The 18,447-nt window shown below is 34.7% G+C and overlaps 1 protein-coding gene across 1 annotated transcript; it reads right to left on the bottom strand.

The window, feature by feature from the left end:
• Positions 1 to 5,459: 5,459 nt before the first annotated feature.
• On the bottom strand, positions 5,460 to 10,602 carry LOC143904584 (trypsin-1). Its single transcript, XM_077419385.1, has 6 exons — positions 8,399 to 10,602; positions 8,125 to 8,213; positions 7,888 to 8,029; positions 7,701 to 7,814; positions 7,281 to 7,427; positions 5,460 to 6,845 (listed from the first exon to the last, which is right to left on the bottom strand). Exons 1-6 carry the CDS (start codon positions 8,594 to 8,596, stop codon positions 6,699 to 6,701), a joined length of 837 nt encoding a protein of 278 aa, XP_077275511.1. The 5' UTR covers positions 8,597 to 10,602; the 3' UTR covers positions 5,460 to 6,698.
• Positions 10,603 to 18,447: the final 7,845 nt, after the last annotated feature.

The raw sequence follows: 18,447 nt of genomic DNA, 5'->3' as shown, positions 1-18,447 counted from the left end.
ATGCGATCCGAGAGCAACGACGTACTTACTTGAGAAGGGAGTCAAGGGAGAAGGGAGTCGCGAGTCGCGAGCGCCGCGGTAAACACGAATAGCGGCGATGGAGTGGGGGGTAGGCTGACGAGGCACGCCGAACGTAAATACGCACCGCGTCTAGTCCTAGTCACTCTGCTCTCTATCCCCGTCCCCGCGACACATGTTACCGCGGCGCCCGCGACCCGCGACGGCTAAAGTCACTAGATATCAATCCAGTGAATTCAGCAACGGCCGCGACTCCGTTCTCATGTCGGTGCTCTCGGATCGCATCGCGGAGTATAATCGAGAGCTACTCTCGAGAGTTTTTACTCGCAGGTGGACACGCACCACGCGCCATTGATACACCAATCGCCGAGTCCGACTTCAGATTACGAAGAACTGTGATATATCGAATGTTTATTTAATACATGTGCTTCGCGGAATTTACACGGATTCCGAGGTATATCGCATTCGATTAACATTCTTTCGGGCGATGGGTCTCGCTTTTCTCAACCGTCAACTTGGCTCGCGGCGTGTTGCGCGTCGTACGGCTTCAGAATAAAGTTTTCGGAACGCGGATAAAGGAATCGAGCGACGCCGCGCCGCCGTGACGCCGCAGTCGATGTGTTTAATTAGCGATTATAGATCACAGTCTCTGTTAACGCACGTCGTACGTTTAATTTCATACTTAACTGTGTTTCGATATCTGACGATCGTGGGCGATACAGTGTTCGTAAATCGATGCATGATTTAATTGCAGTTAATCAAGCAGCAAGTGTGTCCTCGCGACGCGACGCGACGGTTGCTCCCGGCGAGTGAAGTTGGCCGCGTCCTATTTGCGAAATTCTTTTCGCCATTTTAGCGTCTACCTGCGTGACGTCACGGGTCAACGGGCATCAAGCGGATCGTATAGTTTCGTTCGTAGCTTCTCCGCCGTGATTCTTCCGTTGCCGTGTATAACAAAGTCGCCGGCGTCGCGAGATTAATACCGGGAGTGCCGTGCAAAGTGTCGCGCGATCATATAAGCGACGACATCGTCGATTTTCGCGAACGTCGCGAGTGAGTGAGTGCGCCGACGGAGATGCGACAACGAAGGAGAACCGAGGAGGGGAGGAGGCTGGCCTGGGAGGCATCGGGCGACAACGGAGCAACCGTGGGGTGAGTATTCGCGTTTATTACTTTGCTATTCTGTCAGTCCTGTGGTGGATTCCGTTTCTCGAGCGCGACTTGATTCGCCCATTACGCGATACTCGTTGCTCGTTCGAGGTTTAACTCGGGCGCAATTTCGCAATTTCGGAGTTCGATCCGCGATCACCGGCATATGCGAAAAGAGGTATTACGTCGCGTCTCTCTCTCTCTCTCATTCGCACGATCGTAACAGGTATCACTTGCACGATTTTTCGCGGATCAATTACGCGAACGAAGTTAATGCGGAAATATGCAGCCGCTTGCGGCGATTGTTTCTTGCATTAACATTTTAAAATTAAATATCTGTTAAAATGATGTTGTAAAAATATAACGGGCGCGATATAATTATTTACTTTAAGTATTTTGGACATTGGTTTAATGTAAAAATATTTCTATGTTACAGATCAACGCAGGATTACAGCTTATTACAACTCCGCTGTTGCGCATCGGCCGGTGAGTCATTTTTTTTTTATCGATTTTAAAGACATTATTCTGATTAGATGATTATACTGCATTAGGTACTAATGGGTTGCCAGGTTCATCCTGAAATTAAATGCAAATGGTTGTTAATATAAAATTCAGAACAGTCTCCTATCCAGTCGGTGTTTATATAGGAATTTTAATCGACTTTTTATCGTTTATAGAAAGTATTCCTTGGAGATACGATTGCAGCAGCGAGTCTTTTATAACATTCGCTGTATGCAAGCGTAAAAATCGATAGGAGTCGTCGCGATATATTACCGTTCCTTCCGTTATCCCGCGTAGAGAAAAATATCGCCGACGAAAAGCTCGCCAATTTTCGATCGCGACCATTTGATATTTAAAACTGTCTGCATAACGGCATAAGAATAAAAATATTACGACGAGCGATGCTTTTCTATGCAAAGATTAATATTTTTTCACGAACGGATTCGTATGTAACATTTCTCTCTCTCTTTCCCTCTCTCCTCTCTCCTTCTCCGTCTCTGTCTCTCTCGCTCTATCTATCTCTCTCTTCTACCACCCGTTCCATTGTCCCGAAGTCAATTCGCTAACAAAAACTAGACAACGGGAAGAAAAAACGAAAGCTTCTTTTCCTTGTCCCTTATTCTTACACTTGTTTGCCCCGCATATATCCCACCTCACTATTTGGCACTTATTATTTTTATCTCGGTGAACGAAAAATTATCTTACGATAGCCTTATATATAAACTCCGTATATGTTTGGAATAACTTTATGGTATCCCCTATAAATAAATCGAAGCACCGTGCATTCTAAAATGAGCGCTACTTGCATCTTTCGTAAATGCACGGATCATCGGGCCCGAATCCCTCTTCAATAATCATCGCTGTGAGACTATAATTATAAATTGCATCCATCGTGGAGCTGGTTGTATTTGCGGACAGAAAATGAGCGATTCCTTTAAAGACAATAGTTATATCGCCTTATAAAAGTACGCGCGCAGATGATGCAATAAAATGTTGCAAAAAAAAAGAGTATAACGAGATTTCTTTCCAGAGAGAAACCAGACTGTAAAATGTGTGAAACGCTTGAAACGCTCGATTTGCTTCAGATTTGACTGCCGATGATTTGGCCAATAATTAAATTATTGGTTTAATAATCCAGATATTGGGGTCTAATAATAATACAATTGAATAAACTACTTGTGTTTTTGGCACCCCGTAATACCACTTTAATTGAAGCAACAGCTTTTTTTCTCGGTGTAACTACGTATTGTTCGAAATTGTTTCGAAAACCTTTATGACTACTAAAGCTTGTGTGATTCCAAGCGTAACAGCTAACTGGGCAAAAATTTAGCGAACGGATTATCAAAATGCGAACGATTTTGATTTTCAAGATCACTGAGTATTGCGTAATATTCAAAAATACTGTCGTGAGATGAAAACGCGATTGCAACGCTAACAAATTATTTCAATTCGACAACAATTTATCATCCGATACAATCACGTTACATGAATTATCTCAATATTGCAAACACTGATTTTAATAACATTCTTTCAATGTGGTCAAATTTACGTATCCTATAATTTGTTTAATTTTCAGTTTTATATTTACCAAAGTGCTTACTGGTTACAATTATACGTGTATAAACAATAGAAATGTATGTCTCAGTGAATGATATAGTGTTCCGTGCCGCTTCAAACTCGTAACTCATATCATAAAAGTTACCCTTGTTATGAGTTTTTATATCAGCGTGATATTTATATATATACTTGCGCGCGTTATCGGAGCACGATAGAGGTATCCTGTAAATCGCAGTCCAATCGGCGACAGTTACTCTGTTCTAACTGAATCTCTCTATACTGCTATTATTGCGATTTCCATTGCGACATAGTCTAGAAATCCCTTTGTTCGGATTTGGATTCATCAGCTGTTGCCTATTCGATACACTTACATGATACGGATGCTGGACAATGCTCTTCACTTCCTCGCCAGCAACGCGGTTCTTTGATTGATTGGTCTCTAGCCGGCCAATATTCGAATTAACGTTTCAATGCGATTATATCGTAAACTACTAACTAGCGTGCGCGAATTTAGCTTTGACGTTGAACAAGAGCCGAGAACGATCTTATATGCCTGAAAGGATTATTAGAATTCATGTTCTGCACGAATGTTCATAAATGTATACATGCTTTATTATTACGCTTTGTTATTCTTATCAAATGTAATATGATTACGCAAAGCCATATGTAATTATTAAGTAATTATTATACTTATCGCAAGTACGAATTCAAAGAAATTGAACGCTATATATAATAAAATTGGAAAATTAAAGCAATATAATAATTTGCTAGAGAAAATAAATAATTGTTGCCCGTTATGAATAGTGAATATTTAGTCAGAATCAAATTTAAGTAAAAATTTTTGATTAATTTATTTATTTTAATTGTAAGTTATACACGCATATTTGCGTCTCCCACTTTTTATTTACCTCTTTAAAAATTTTAAATGATTGAATTTATTTATATTGATAAACACATTTTTTATAGTGTCCCATTTCATTAATCTTGTTAATCTTAATTGCCTGAAGCAACAGCATGAATTTTTACACGTGAATTGTTCTCTTTGATTTTTTAATTGTTTATTACATTTTAGAACGTTATTAAATATTACGGATTATTACGTAAATATCCGTCAAATCGCTTTGTAGGACGAATGAAAATAAAAGCATGAACTGCACTAGCATCGTGGAAATTTCGTCGTTGAACTTTTTGCCGGATACGCGTTCCTTTATTCGGACGTCCGGATTAATTGATGCCACTATCAATTTTTCCAAGCGTGATCAATTTTTTCGAGATAAATTTCCGATCATCCATCAGGTTCCGAGAATTCGACCTAGATTCCGCTTGTTTGTTGTCGCAATCGTCCGTTACGACCAATCGTTCTGGAACAAAATATCGAAGACGAACGTTGAAACCAGAGCTTACCAGGCTTTACTGTATTACGTCTGTGAGATGATCCGGAACGAGCTGGTTGGAAAATAATTAAACGGCTTCAAGAGGCAGGTAATTAAACGTAATCATTACGAGAGACGCTCAAAGTCGGAGAACGGTATTCTTTTCGGAAAGTCCAGGCTCTTTTCGAGCGAGAAACTGAGAAACCAGATAAACGTACATATAGGTACTTCGCCACGAGCGAAGAAACCGTCGTGAGATGCGCGCGAGTTTTATTCACCCAGTAAACTTCCCGGACTCGGATACGGCGCTTCAGGATTAGCAATGTTTCGCGGCACGTATATAATTCATCGTTATCAGAAATTCCGGATATTCGCGCGCTCGAAACAACACAGGCAGAACGCTGGACTGGGGCGCACCGCCGCCCCGTCAGACAACAACGTCTGATATCCGCGAGAATATCGATCGGTCATACCGGTTATAACGCTGCATTAGTATGCCGCACGTCTGTCACGATTCTTAACGGCCAGAACCGGATAGCGCGAACGCGCTGCATCTCGACGCGATTTCGGGCATGACGCTCTTTACGGGGACTGGAGGGCGACGATTATCCGACGTCACGTACAACGGCAATATGCTTTTTACGGCGTCACCCGGTACGTAGGTAGATACAGAGCGGACGCGCGGGCATCGACTGTTTGTGCACCCCTTTACGAGTCAGCCACCTGTGCTGGGGCTGCAAAACCGTTTATTCAATGCCACCGCGGTGGCGGCTGCGAAACCAGGAGCACCGTTCCGAGCCGACGCTGAAATTAATAATCCCGCGTGACGAACGATTACGTCGAGGCGAGTGTAAAGGGCATCAGCAAGATAATATTTATTGCATTGCGTAAAATTACACGTCGCCACCTTAGGACTGATTACACTTGTTTTCCCGCGGAGACGACACACAATCCTCGAAAATACCCCCGGTGATTATACCTACGCGATTATAAACAGTCAAGTCTGCGCAAATCTCGAATGTCTTAACCACGTAACCCAAGTTGTTGCTAATCGGGATCGATATTAAACTTCGGACGAAGCTCCGGCTTGGTCGGTGTTTGTACATTTGGTGTTTATTTGTTTTCTAGAAATCATGGTCCGATACCTTAAGTTCGATATATCCGTTATCGATACACATAACAAAAAGAACTTCGTTGCCGCAGGCACATCATAGCTTCTATTACATATTCAAACCCGTCGTAAAAGCAATCAAATATTCCTTGCAATAACCAATCATTTGTTATTACAAAACCTGGGTTTGTTAAAAACTCTTTGAATAAATTGTTGAATAAATTTGCACATAGAAATGCGAATATTGTTACTAAAGTAAATTTGATTTGCCGCTAACGCGAAATAAATATGTTGCTAACAGGTACATATACATTACGCTGCTGCAACAAAACAACTTATTATTATTATAGAAATCAGATTTAGTAAAATTATTTTTAACAAATAGCATTTAATAATTAGTATATATTTTCTTAACAATTCATTTTATTATGTATGATAATTAGCGACATTTGCTGCAGCATACATTCTGAGAATGAACCTTTTATCTCCGTGTACGCGCGCTTCGACGATAAAGTAAATAAATTAATAAAGTAATGATAATAAGAAAAACGTAGCTATTATTGTAAATCTGAAAAAAATACATATCGACAGAATATAAATTTATTCATATTATACTATCTGAAAATAAATAGACTTTAAAATTGAGATTGAAAGCGGTTTGTTTATCTACGTTTAAATTTTGATGTGAATAAACCAACGAAAATAATGTCTACATTTATTCGTGGAAAGGGAAACGTAAAACAATTGAAAATTTATTGAAATTCCATAGATTTCAGTTTTTGTTTCAGAATTACGTCATTATATTATTGCCAAAGCCTCCCATCTATATTTAGCCTCCCTTTATTGTACAATTCGCAGGTAGTATTTTTTTTTCGTAATGCCGTCTAGTTTTGATGCGGTTAAACACAAGCAAATATTTTTTCAACGGTACGCTGCCTCTCTCCCCTGTCTCGAAAAACGTTCAGACGAGAGGGGAAAAATTAATTCTGCTACACGTTCGCCTGCTCGGTAATCCACTGCCGTATGGCGGATACTCGCGTATACACTCCTGGAAATCCAACACTCGCACACTGAGTGCCCCAGGACACGATCCCAATTTGGACACCGTTGTACACGAGCGCACCGCCGGAATCTCCCTGCGTCATGAACAAATAAACCTTTTTCACTTTCGTACGGAATCAATTTCCGAAAAGTAGTATGGATCTAAAATACAACGAGATCATTTTAACGCGACAGACGTTCCGATGACGTCACATCCTTTCTGAAACGTTAAATTCTAACGTTGTTAAAAAAATAGATAAAGGATTCATACATAGAATTATAAAAAAAATTATCTGTGTAGATATATTTTCTAATGTAATATAAATATAATTAAATATATCGTTTATGGGGCAATTTTGCTCGCTAGAAGTCTCTTAGAAAGACGCGAAAAGAGTTTAATATATTCCGTTTCACGTCCACTGTGCACGTGATAAAAAATGCGAAAAGACTTTCTAATCAAAGGATTATGAAATACTCATCGTGGAACTGCTGACAAACAGAAAAACATTGATCGGACATTGGAAACATACCTGACAGGTGTCTTTTTCACCGTCACCGCCAGCGCAGAGCATATTGGAGGTCACTGGCCGATAACGAGCATAGACCTTTCGACACTTCTCTTGGTCAATGACCGGCACTGTCAAGCTTCGCAGTACTTTCGAACTCGCGCCGTTCGGCTGAAATTCGTACAGCACACCCGTATAATGTGGACTGCCGAACGTTTACAAACATTCGCCTGTCCGTCTACCCGAGATTCCGTCAACATTTGTCGCGACGATCAACCGGAACTACGTCAAGCGCTCGGCAAACGAGTCTTAACGTTTACACGCAGCTAAACAACCTCGTTGAACATCACCGTCAACTAAGCATCTTAACGATGATAAATCTTGACGCTGATACGAATGTACGCAAAAAAACGGCTTAACAGCCTAACGAGCCTAACGACTTACCGATGTCTTTCCCCATCCTGTAACAGTTGCCTTGCTACCAGCTTTAATGTTCCCCGCTGGTAACGCAAGAAGGATCAGTTTTACATTTGGGCCCAACTTTAAAGGAGTAAACAACTAAAAAAAAAATGTTTTTTTAGTATTTAAAACAGAAAAAATGTACGAAATAACCAGCATATGTACTACGTACTTTAATTAAAGCCACATCGTAATCGTAAGTATCCTCCCGATACTTCTTATGATGAATGATCGAGGCAATGTCTGTGATTAGAGTGCCTTCTTTATCGTGATAACTGCTTGCAACACGCAGTCTGAAGAGCGACAGTTTCCCGCTGAAATAGAAGTACAATATAATCAATATTTAACAATTTCTATAAGAATTAACTAAAAGATAGCAGATCGAGAACAATGAAATTCACGCGTATACCCGTAGACACAATGTGCCGCTGTCAAGATCCACTGCCTGCTGATTATAGAGCCTCCGCATGCGAGTTTACCATCATAATGAATAGAGACCTGTCGAAAACAATTTTATTAAAAAAAATAGTAATATTATTATTATCCTATTATTAATACTAAATTATTTTTAAAATGGGAAGCACGAGCACTCGACTGTAATAATTTCACACAATTATATATATATATTTGGGTGTTCAATCGCACAATAATCACGAAGCGAGATATTTCAATCGTGAACTGACCTGATACGGATGCTTACTGATGGTTGTAGGTGTGCCTCCGATTATTCTAGGCTCTAAGCACGAGGCGGAAGCTATCAACGCCAAACAGAGTATAGTCAGCATGACTGCGGTCGTGGGCGACTTGGTTACTGACATTGTTATTCGAGAATAGGCTCGCGAATTATTAACGACGAATCCCGATAAGACATCAAACGGCATTGCGATATCGAGATACGATAAACATTGTTATTCTTAGAAATCATTCATAATGAGTTTTTCATTTTCGAGTGCGATTAATTATTGCGGTATTATCTTATACAACAGAACCAGATAAATTACTTTTAGAAACTGATAATTCATAAAACGAAGAGTGCAGTAATACTTAGCAAATCAATTTAAGAGAGTTAAAATTAACAGTGCTTCAACCTAACGAATTTATTTATACACGTTTTACAAATATCTTTCAAATTTGAACAACTAGACTATATAGATCAAAGTGCTCGCGTCTAAATTATGTTTACATTTTAAAGCTTTTAACGTTACATCGATATCTCCGGCAATCAATCTTCTTTTTCTATTTTTATATGGTATACGATTTCATATAGTGCAGCGGAAAATAGTTTAACTTTTCCTATTTTTTTATATTTGCACAATATATATCTCAATATGAAATAAAAATACATATAACCCTCGAAAAACGATTAATTGGTTATTGAAAACCGTGTTATTCGAGACTTGAAATTTATACAATTGTAAAGATCACGTTCCGTAATATTAAAAATCGGGCAATTCAAGACTCTAGATCCATATAAAATTGGACATTTAATTCCAAAGGATTATTGAAAAAAAATTCTTTTTTAAAGTAAAATTGTTATAATCTTTATCGTGCATTCGAGATTCCGTGCAATTCAAGTACCGTACTGATTATTTGAGGGTCACCTGTATTTTTATAAACTCAGAGCGCTCTATAATCTTCAAATTATTTTAAATAGTCTGTGTAAGATCGGTACAATGATATTATTATCTTAACATATAATCGATATAATTAATATAATACACCAATTATATCGAATTAAGATTCAAATAATATCCCCAATGAATTTGCGACATGATTTGAATCGAGGAATCGTTACCTTAGTTAATCGTTACTTACCTTAGAATTCACAAAACAAAACGCAAAATGTGCGCTAATAACACATACGTCAAAATTAAATTAAACCAATGAGAAAGATAATATTTTGTGTACAATTTAAGTTAGATGTTTCGTGTTATCGGCGAGTCGATTCGCGCGCGGCCTTGGTATTTGTGTTACGGCGCGCGCGTATACAGAAGGTCTCGCGACGCTATCATTCATGGCAAAATGCTTAAGCAGGAAAGTAGTGGCGCGATCCGTTCCGAACGTCATCGTTTTATTTTCCCTCAAAACACTATTGCGCACTAGGAAAAACTATGATTATTTCCTTCGATCAATTAGCAACGAACAGTTCTATTCTTTCATGATTTTTAATTAACAGCGATTACTTAACTACTATAATAATTAATAATTCGTAAACGAGAGGCATCGATTATCTATCGAACAGAAATTATTTTGAACGTTTTATTCATATAATATAATAATTGAAGCTCGAAATAGTTATTATAAATTATTATTATTTATGACATTTGTGACCGATAACTTCTTTAATAAAAAATATCTGTCGTATTTGGATGTATCTCGTGTTTTACTTTGAATACTTCACAAATATGATTCGCCTAGCATTTCTTTTTGTATACTTGAATATATCTCGTATTTCGCTTTACATTTTCGCTGAATCGAGTATACTTTGCTTACAGTTTTCGAATTGAGATCGCGAAGTAATATAAAGATTGCCGAGTCTAATGGTTCTAGTAGAAAAGCTATAATAATGTCTATCGATTATTGATAATATAAATAATATCTTGTGTATTTTGCGGATATACGCGTTGCGTACCGTTAATGTCGAAAGTGCCGCGTATAAAAACGCCACACGTCCGTCATAATCTCTGATGATTAGCTCGCACGCGATCGTAATTAACCGTATTTTCACAAGTTTTGTATGTGTATAAGTACGTGTGTGTAACGAAGAAATCTGAGAGGAAAAGAGGGCCTGAGAGGGGACGTCAGCGGAACAGCCGCATCAAGACAATTATTTATGTGTTGTTTATTATATACTTCTGGAATAAATTTTGTTCATTTTTTTTATTTGGCTCATTTATTTAGATAATAAAGATAAAATAAGAACAGAGAAAAGAATTTTTATTTATAGCATTTTATAAAAGTTTATATTTAAAAAGAGAAGAAATTTTTATAGAAACCTTTTATTTAATTATTTTATTAAATATCGATTTTCGAAGTCTGAATAAAGAATTCGAAGCGCGCAATAATTATTTTTTGAAATATTAATTATTTTGAGCGCCGCTATAATTGGAATATCTTTGTATTATTATAATATAGATCAAAGTAGTTGGGTTACAAATACACTCCTACCCATCGTATCGGTGAGCGAAAAATTTGTTTTTTTATAGGATAGATAAAAGTATAGGAATATTATAGATAAATATAACATATTGTAAATCTATTGCTTTAAAACAAATAGTTCAAAATAATTGCAAATAATCTAATCCAGGAGTATATGCAATCATTCATCGATTTGTTCTACATAAAAGGGATATGCTATATTATATACGAAACTTATAAAATATGTTTAGTGTATCAGCTTAATATTGTTTCGCAATAAATGTGATTAGACGAGATAGTAAATAATTAACTTTTTCCTATTTGTACACAATTACATAGTTTGTAAGACACTCTATGTAATACATATTTCACAATTATATATATAGCTTGTAAGACACTTCACGTATTACACAGAGTGTCTTACGTACGAGCTGTGTAATTGTGTGTACAAATAGGGAAAAGCTAATTATTTGCCCCGTCTAATCACGTTTATTGCGAAACAGCAATCTCACTTACCGGAATGTTGCTCGACGAATCTGAGTGGGTGCTGCCCTCGTATACGCAAACTTCCTCCTCGGTTAACTCGTTGTAATCTGTTCGAAATTTCCAACTCCTATAATACTTACTTGGTTTTCGCCGCGTACAATAGTTTAACACGTACGTGATGCTGCATGCTGACGCACGAGCATTATAAAATAATTCACTGTCATGCTTCTTGAAGTTATATTTGCATCCTTTAGTGCAAGAGTTTGGTAGACATCAATTTTGAGAGTGCCAACAGACAACAAAATCTTACATTTTACTTCAAATTTGAAATTTGAATAAACTTTACTTCAGTGACGCTTTAATTTTTAAAAAGTTTGTTAGAAAGAAAATTAACGTTTTTTTTTTGCAATTAAAATATTGAGACGAGATAGCAACATGATATTTTTATTGGAATTATTAAAAAAGTCATCGTTGCAATTAGATCCAGTATTTCGCTTATATTGAATTATCGGTGTAACTTAAGAATCTCATAAGCAAACGGGTAACGTACGTCGTATTATCGTGCGAAACGCATTTTTAAGCAACACGTATAACGTGACTTACCGTGCGGTCACCCACGGGCACATGATCGCAACGCGTCGATAAAGTATGACCTCGCGTTAGTTGCCGCGACATTGAAATTACGGTGAGCGGAAAACAATGTTTATCCAAATTTATAGCAGATTTGCTATCATGCGAGATTACTTGATGTACATTTCGCTAATATTCCAACAATGCACGCTTTCACATAATATTCTCTTGTTTTAAAACCGAGAGCAACGTGAAAAATTTAAAGTTAAAACGCTCTCGTACTACATCGCTCAATTTTACCAGAATTTTACCAGAATTTTCTGTTTTTGCATTAATTAATTTTACGCCAGTAAAATGTAATATCACATCCAACGACGGATTGTGTGAAGATTTATACGCAGAATAGAGTTAATTCTCAATTACGTCGAAATTATATTACAGATTACGGTATTCATCCCGATATTTTGTTTTACTAAAAAAAATACTATAGAATGATTTTTACTCGAGAATGGATGGAAAATATGAAAAAAATATAAAACTTAAACTTTCCACGGCACTCGTCAGAATGCTATATTCGTGCATTTGAGGTGTTGCGTAATTATGCGTCCGTAATTATGATTACATCATTTTCCTCTTTGTGCGCAAGCAAATAATATTGCTAAAATATAATTACACTATACATATGTTTATACGTTCAATTAAGACAAAAGAATGGAAAATATCACGCATGTTAGATTTATTATGCATTTTTTTTAGACGGCATGCGATAAATGCTTAATCGTGTGAAGCGCAGGAACGTCGTCGGGTGCTTCTGAAATTCGCGCTTGAGGAGAAATATCGTGCCTCGATATTGAATTGCTAATTACGAATTAACGCACGCTCAGCAGCTATAACAGACTAAATATTGTTCTTTTATTATCGGTCGATTTTTGTAGTCTAGTTATATATCTACCTCGATGTATAACTGCATAAGTGGTGTTTTAAAACAGGCAGAAGTTTGATATATATGTACAATAATTATTGTAAATTATTAAAGAGATACAGAGACAGACAGACACACACAGAGAGAGAGAGAGAGAGAGAGAGAGAGAGAGAGAGAGAGAGAGAGATTCCGTGAAGTAAAGTGAGTATCTTTAAATATTATCTTAAATCATTTTATATCGCTTATATTTGATAAAAATCTAATCTCTAGTAAAATTCTTAAAAATACGTGTGTTCAAAAATATATTTCAATGGCATATTCAACAATGCTATTTCATTCGAATGTTACGCAAACGATTATCGGGAAAGAATCATTTTGCGGCCAACGCTTCAGATTCGCCAACATCCGGACTTATTGGAGCAAGGGAACGGGAGTATTGCGGAATATCCATTTTTTAAAGTTTTTTTACTAGGATTAGTTTTTATAAATATAAGCGAATAAAATGATTTAAATAATATTTAAAGATACTCCTTTTTCAAATTCTTTCCCCCCTTTTCCTCTTCTTTTTCTCTTTTCTTCTTGTTGTCTGTTGTCTCTGTATTCTTTTTAATAATTTACAAAAAATTTTTAATAAATCAAACTTCTCCCTTTTTTTTTAAAACCCACACTTATGAAAGTTAACTCGGGAAAGATATAAACTAGATTTAACAAAAATCGACCGAAAAAAAGAACAAATTTAGTCTGTTATAGCTGCTACCCTTTGGGTTAAAATTCGTTTGGGGAAAAAAAATTTTCGGGGCACAATTTTTTCCCCTTTAAAAGCAAAAATTTTTTAAAAAACCCCCCGGGAGGGACGTTCCTGCGCAAAAAACAGGGTTTAAGCATTATCGATGCCTTTAAAAAAAAATGCTAAAAATCTAATGCGTGTTTTTTCCATTTTTTTTTAAAAATTGAACTTTAGAAATATTATAGGAATTTAAAAATTTTTTAAAGGAAAAAAAAAATTTTTTTTTTTTCCCTTGGGGCGCCAAAAAGGGGAAAAATTTTGGTTTTTTGTAAAAAAAAAAAATTTAAAATTTTACGGACGAAAAATTTTACGCAAACCTCAAATGAAAAAAATATAGCATTCGAGGGAGTGCCGTGGAAATTTTTTAAAATTTTTTTTTTTTTTTTTCTTTTTTTCCATCCACCCGGAAAAAAAAAATTTTTTAATGGGTTTTTTTTTATAAAAAAATATGGGGAAAAAAAACCCCGAAATCTTTATAATTCGACGAAATTGAAATTAACCTATTCTGCTTAAATAATTTTTTTCCCCCAAAAAATCCGTGTTGGATGTTTTAACTTTTACTGGCGAAAATTAATTAATGAAAAACAAAAAATTCTGGAAAAATTCGGTAAAAATTGGCAAATGAACGAGACTTTTTAAAAATTTAAAATTTTTTTACTTTTGCTCTGGGGTTTTTTTAAAAAAGAAATATGTAAAGGGCGTGCATTTGGGGGAAAATTAGGAAATGTCAAAAATAATCTCGCATTTTAAAAAAACTGCTAAAAATTTGGGAAAAATTGTTTTCCGCCCCCGTAATTTAAAATTTTGCGGAATAACGCGGGGGAACTTTCGCGTTTTCGATCAGGGCCCCCGGGGTGACGCAGGGAAAATCCGTTAAGGTTTTGTTTAAAAAAGGCTTTTTTGCAGTATACAAATTTTCGTTCCCCCGTTTTTTAGAGATTTTTAATTTTTCACCGAAAAATTCAATATAAGCAAAATACTGGATCAATTGCAACGATGCTTTTTAAAAATTCCAAAAAAATTCTTTTTTCTATCTGTCTAAATTTTTAAAAAATTGAAAAAAAAAAAAAGTTTAAATTTCTTTCTAAAAAAATTTTTTAAAATTAAGGCCTGTTTTTAAAATTTTTTAAATTTTAAAATTTTTAAGAAAAATGTAAATTTTGTTGTCTTTTTTGGGACTCTCAAATTTTATGTCTAAAAAACCCTTTTTCACTAAGGGCAAAAATAATTTTAAAAAAGCATACGTAAAATTATTTTTAATGTGTGCGGGCAGCATCCCCATCACGCGTTTTAAAAATATGTGCGGCGAAAAAAAAGTAAGATTATGGGATTTGGGAAAATTTTTGAACAGTTAAAAAGATTTTCCCCCAGGAGGAAGTTTGGTTAAAGAGGGGGGAGCACCCATTTAAGATTCGGAGGAACTTCCGGTAAGTGAGTTTTCGTTTGCAAAAAAAAGTGTTTGGACGGGGCAAAAATTAGCTTTTCCCTTTTTGTACAAAACTTTTTAAAAAGCTCGTACGTAAAAACTCTGTGAATAGTGAAGTGTTTACAAAATTTTTTAAAAATTTTGAAAAATGTTTTTCATAGAGGTTTACAAAATTTTTAATTTTGTCAAAAAAAAAAAAAAATAAATTATTTCTATCTCGTCTAACACATTTTTTGCGAACAATTTAAGCGAACACTAAACATTTTTATAAGTTTCGTATATAATAAGTTCCCTTTTATGTAGAAAAAAACGATGAAGTTTTCTTTAACTCCGGTTAAATTTTTTTGAAAATTATTTTGAATATTGTTTTAAAGCAATAGATTTTAATAGTTTTTATTTTTCTTAATAAATTTTATACTTTTATCTTCCTATAAAAAAACAAATTTTTGCTCAACCCCCCGATGGGTAGGAGGTATTTTTAAAACCCCAAACTTGGGTCTTTTTATAATAAACAAAAATATTCCAAAAATTTTTGCGGCGCTCAAAATAATTTAAAATTTTTTTAAAAAATTTTGCGCGCCCTTTAATTTTTATTTAGACTTTAAACGTATTTAATAAAAAATTTAAAAAAAAAAGGGTTTTAAAAAAAATTTTCTTTTTAAAAATTTAAAATTTTTAAAAAAAATAAAATAAAATCTTTCTCTGTTCTTATTTATCTTTTACAAATAAATGACCAAAAAAAAAAAATAAAAAAAATTTATTCCCAAAATATATAAAAACAAAAATAAAAAAATTGTCTTTTGCGGCGTTTTCCCCACTCCCCCCAGGCCCTTTTTCCTTCAGATTTTTTCGCACCCACCTCTTTACACTCAAAACTTTGGGGAAAATACGGAATTCCCAAACGCTCAGCTAATTTACAGAGATTATGACGGGGAAAAGTGTTTGGGGTTTTTTACGCCAATTTTTTCATAAAGGTACGCAAAAATAAATCCCCAAAAACAAGATATTTTTTTTTATTTAATAAACGATTTGAAAATTTTTATAGCTTTTTTAAACCCCTTAGACTCGGAATCTTTTATTTCTTCGCGATCAATTCGAAAAAAGTAACAAAGTATACGATTTGGAAAATTTAAAAAAAAAAACAGATATATTAAAATATACAAAAAGAAAACAGGCGAATTTAAAAAATTTTTGGGGAAATATTCAAAGTAAAAAACGAGATACATCCAAATACGACAGATATTTTTTTTTTAAAAAAAGTTTCGGTCACAAAAAGTCATAAAAATTTAAAAATTTTAAAAACTATTTCGAGCTTTAAATTTTTATATTTTATGAATAAAAAAAGTTCAAAATTTAATTTTTTGTTCGATAGATAAACGATGCCTTCCCTTTTGAATTATTAAATTTTTATAGGAGTTAAATAATCGCGGGTTTTTAAATTTAAAAACTGAAAAAATAAAACTGTTCGTTGCTAATTGATTTGAAGGAAATAACATAGTTTTTCCCCAGTGCGCAATAGTGTTTTGAGGGGAAAAAAAAACGATGACGTTTGGAAAAAGGATCGCGCCATATTTCCTGCTTAAGCATTTTGCCATGAATGATAAGCGTGCGAGCCCCTTTTGATCCGCGGGGCGCCCCGTTTTAAAACAAATTCCCAAAAGGGCCCCGCGCGAATCCACTCGCCGATAACACGAAACCCTCTAACTTTAAAATTTTACACAAAATTTATCTTTCTCATTGGTTTAAATTTTAAATTTTTACGTATGGTTTATTAGCGCAAATTTTTCGTTTTTTTTTGTGAATTTTAAGGAAAAAAAAAAGATTAACTAAGGTAAAAAAATTCCTCGATTTAAAAAACATTTTCGCAAAAAATTTATTGGGGAATTATTTGAATCTTAAATTTGATAAATTTGGGTTGTATTATTTTAATTATATCGATTATATGTTAAATAATAATATCTTTGTACCGATTTTACAGGGACTATTTAAAATAATTTGAAGATATGGGAGCGCTTTTGATTTTTAAAAAATTTAAGGGGACCCTCAAATAATCAGTACGGTATTTGAATTGCACGGAATCCGAATGCACGATTTAAAAATTAAAAACAATTTATTTTTAAAAAAAATTTTTTTTTCAATAACCCCTTTTGGGGAAATTTAAATTTGTCCAATTTTTATGGATCTAGAGTCTTGAATTGCCCGATTTTTAATATTACGGAACGTGATCTTTACAATTGTATAAATTTAAAAGTCTCGAATAAACGGTTTTCAAAAACCCCAATTTAATCGTTTTTGGGGGGGTTATATGTTTTTTTTTTTTCCATTTTTAGATATATTTTGGGCCCAAATATAAAAAATAGGAAAAGTTAAACTATTTTTCCGCTGCACTATTGAAATCGAGTATACCATATAAAAATAGAAAAAAAAAGATTGTTCCCGGAGATATCGATGTAACGTTTAAAAGTTTTAAAAATGTAAAAAATAATTTAGCGGGAAACCTTTTATTTTATATGTCTAGTTTTTCAAATTTGAAAAAAAAAAATTTTTTTTTTTTTTTTAAAACGTGTATAAATAAATTCGTTAGGTTGAACCCACTTTTAAATTTTAAAAATCTCTTAAATTGATTTGCTAAGTATTACTGAAATCTTCTTTTTTAAAATTTATCGTTTCTAAAGTAATTTTTTGGGTTTTCTTTTTTATAAGATAAAAACCGAAAAAATTTAAATCGCACTCAAAAAATAAAAAAACTCATTTGAATGATTTCTAAGAATAACAAGGTTTATCTTTATCTCATATCCCCAATGCCGTTTGATGTCTTATGGGATTCGTGTTAATAATTCGCGGGGCCTATTTCGAATAACAATGTCATTTAACCAAGTCGCCCACGACCGCAGTATGCTGACTATACTTTTTTTGGGGCTTTTGGATAGCTTCCCCCTTCGGGCTTGAGCCTAGAATATCGGGGGCCCACACCTACAACCATCAGTAAGCACCCGTATCAGGTCATTTTCACGATTGAAAATCTCGCTCGTGATTATTGTGCGATTAAACACCCAAAAATATATATATAATGTGTGGGGAAAATTTTTTCAGTCGAGTGCTCGTGCTTCCCCTTTTAAAATAAAATTTAAATATTAATAATAGGATAATAATAATTTTTAAATATTTTTTTAATAAAAATTTTTTTCGGGCAGGTCTCTATTCATTTTGATGGTTAAAATCGCATGCGGAAAGGGTCTATAATCACAGGCGTGGATTTGACAGCGGCCCCATTGGTCTACGGGTAAAGCGTGAATTTCTTGTTTTTCGATCGCTACTTTTAGTTAAAATTTTTAAGAAAAATTTTTAAAAATTGATTATATTGTACTTTATTTTTTCGGGAAAAATGTCGCTCTTGACCCGC

The sequence above is a fragment of the Temnothorax americanus genome, unplaced genomic scaffold (assembly GCF_048541705.1).
Source record: "Temnothorax americanus isolate GAGA-0224 unplaced genomic scaffold, ASM4854170v1 Scaffold54, whole genome shotgun sequence".
In the NCBI taxonomy this organism is placed as follows: Eukaryota; Metazoa; Arthropoda; class Insecta; order Hymenoptera; family Formicidae; genus Temnothorax; species Temnothorax americanus.
Note: the sequence above shows the minus strand (reverse complement) of the source record. Positions and strands in the feature narration are given on the sequence as shown.

What these genes read in the sequence shown, in the direction of transcription:
- LOC143904584 (XM_077419385.1), bottom strand. Translation starts at nt 8,596, where the DNA reads ATGCCGTTTGATGTCTTATCGGGATTCGTCGTTAATAATTCGCGAGCC. An exon ending in TCAGTAAGCATCCGTATCAG is followed by an intron (nt 8,214 to 8,398) that starts GTCAGTTCACGA and finishes TGTTTTCGACAG; the next exon opens with GTCTCTATTCATTATGATGG. An exon ending in ACGATGTGGCTTTAATTAAA is followed by an intron (nt 7,815 to 7,887) that starts GTACGTAGTACA and finishes TTTTTTTTTTAG; the next exon opens with TTGTTTACTCCTTTAAAGTT.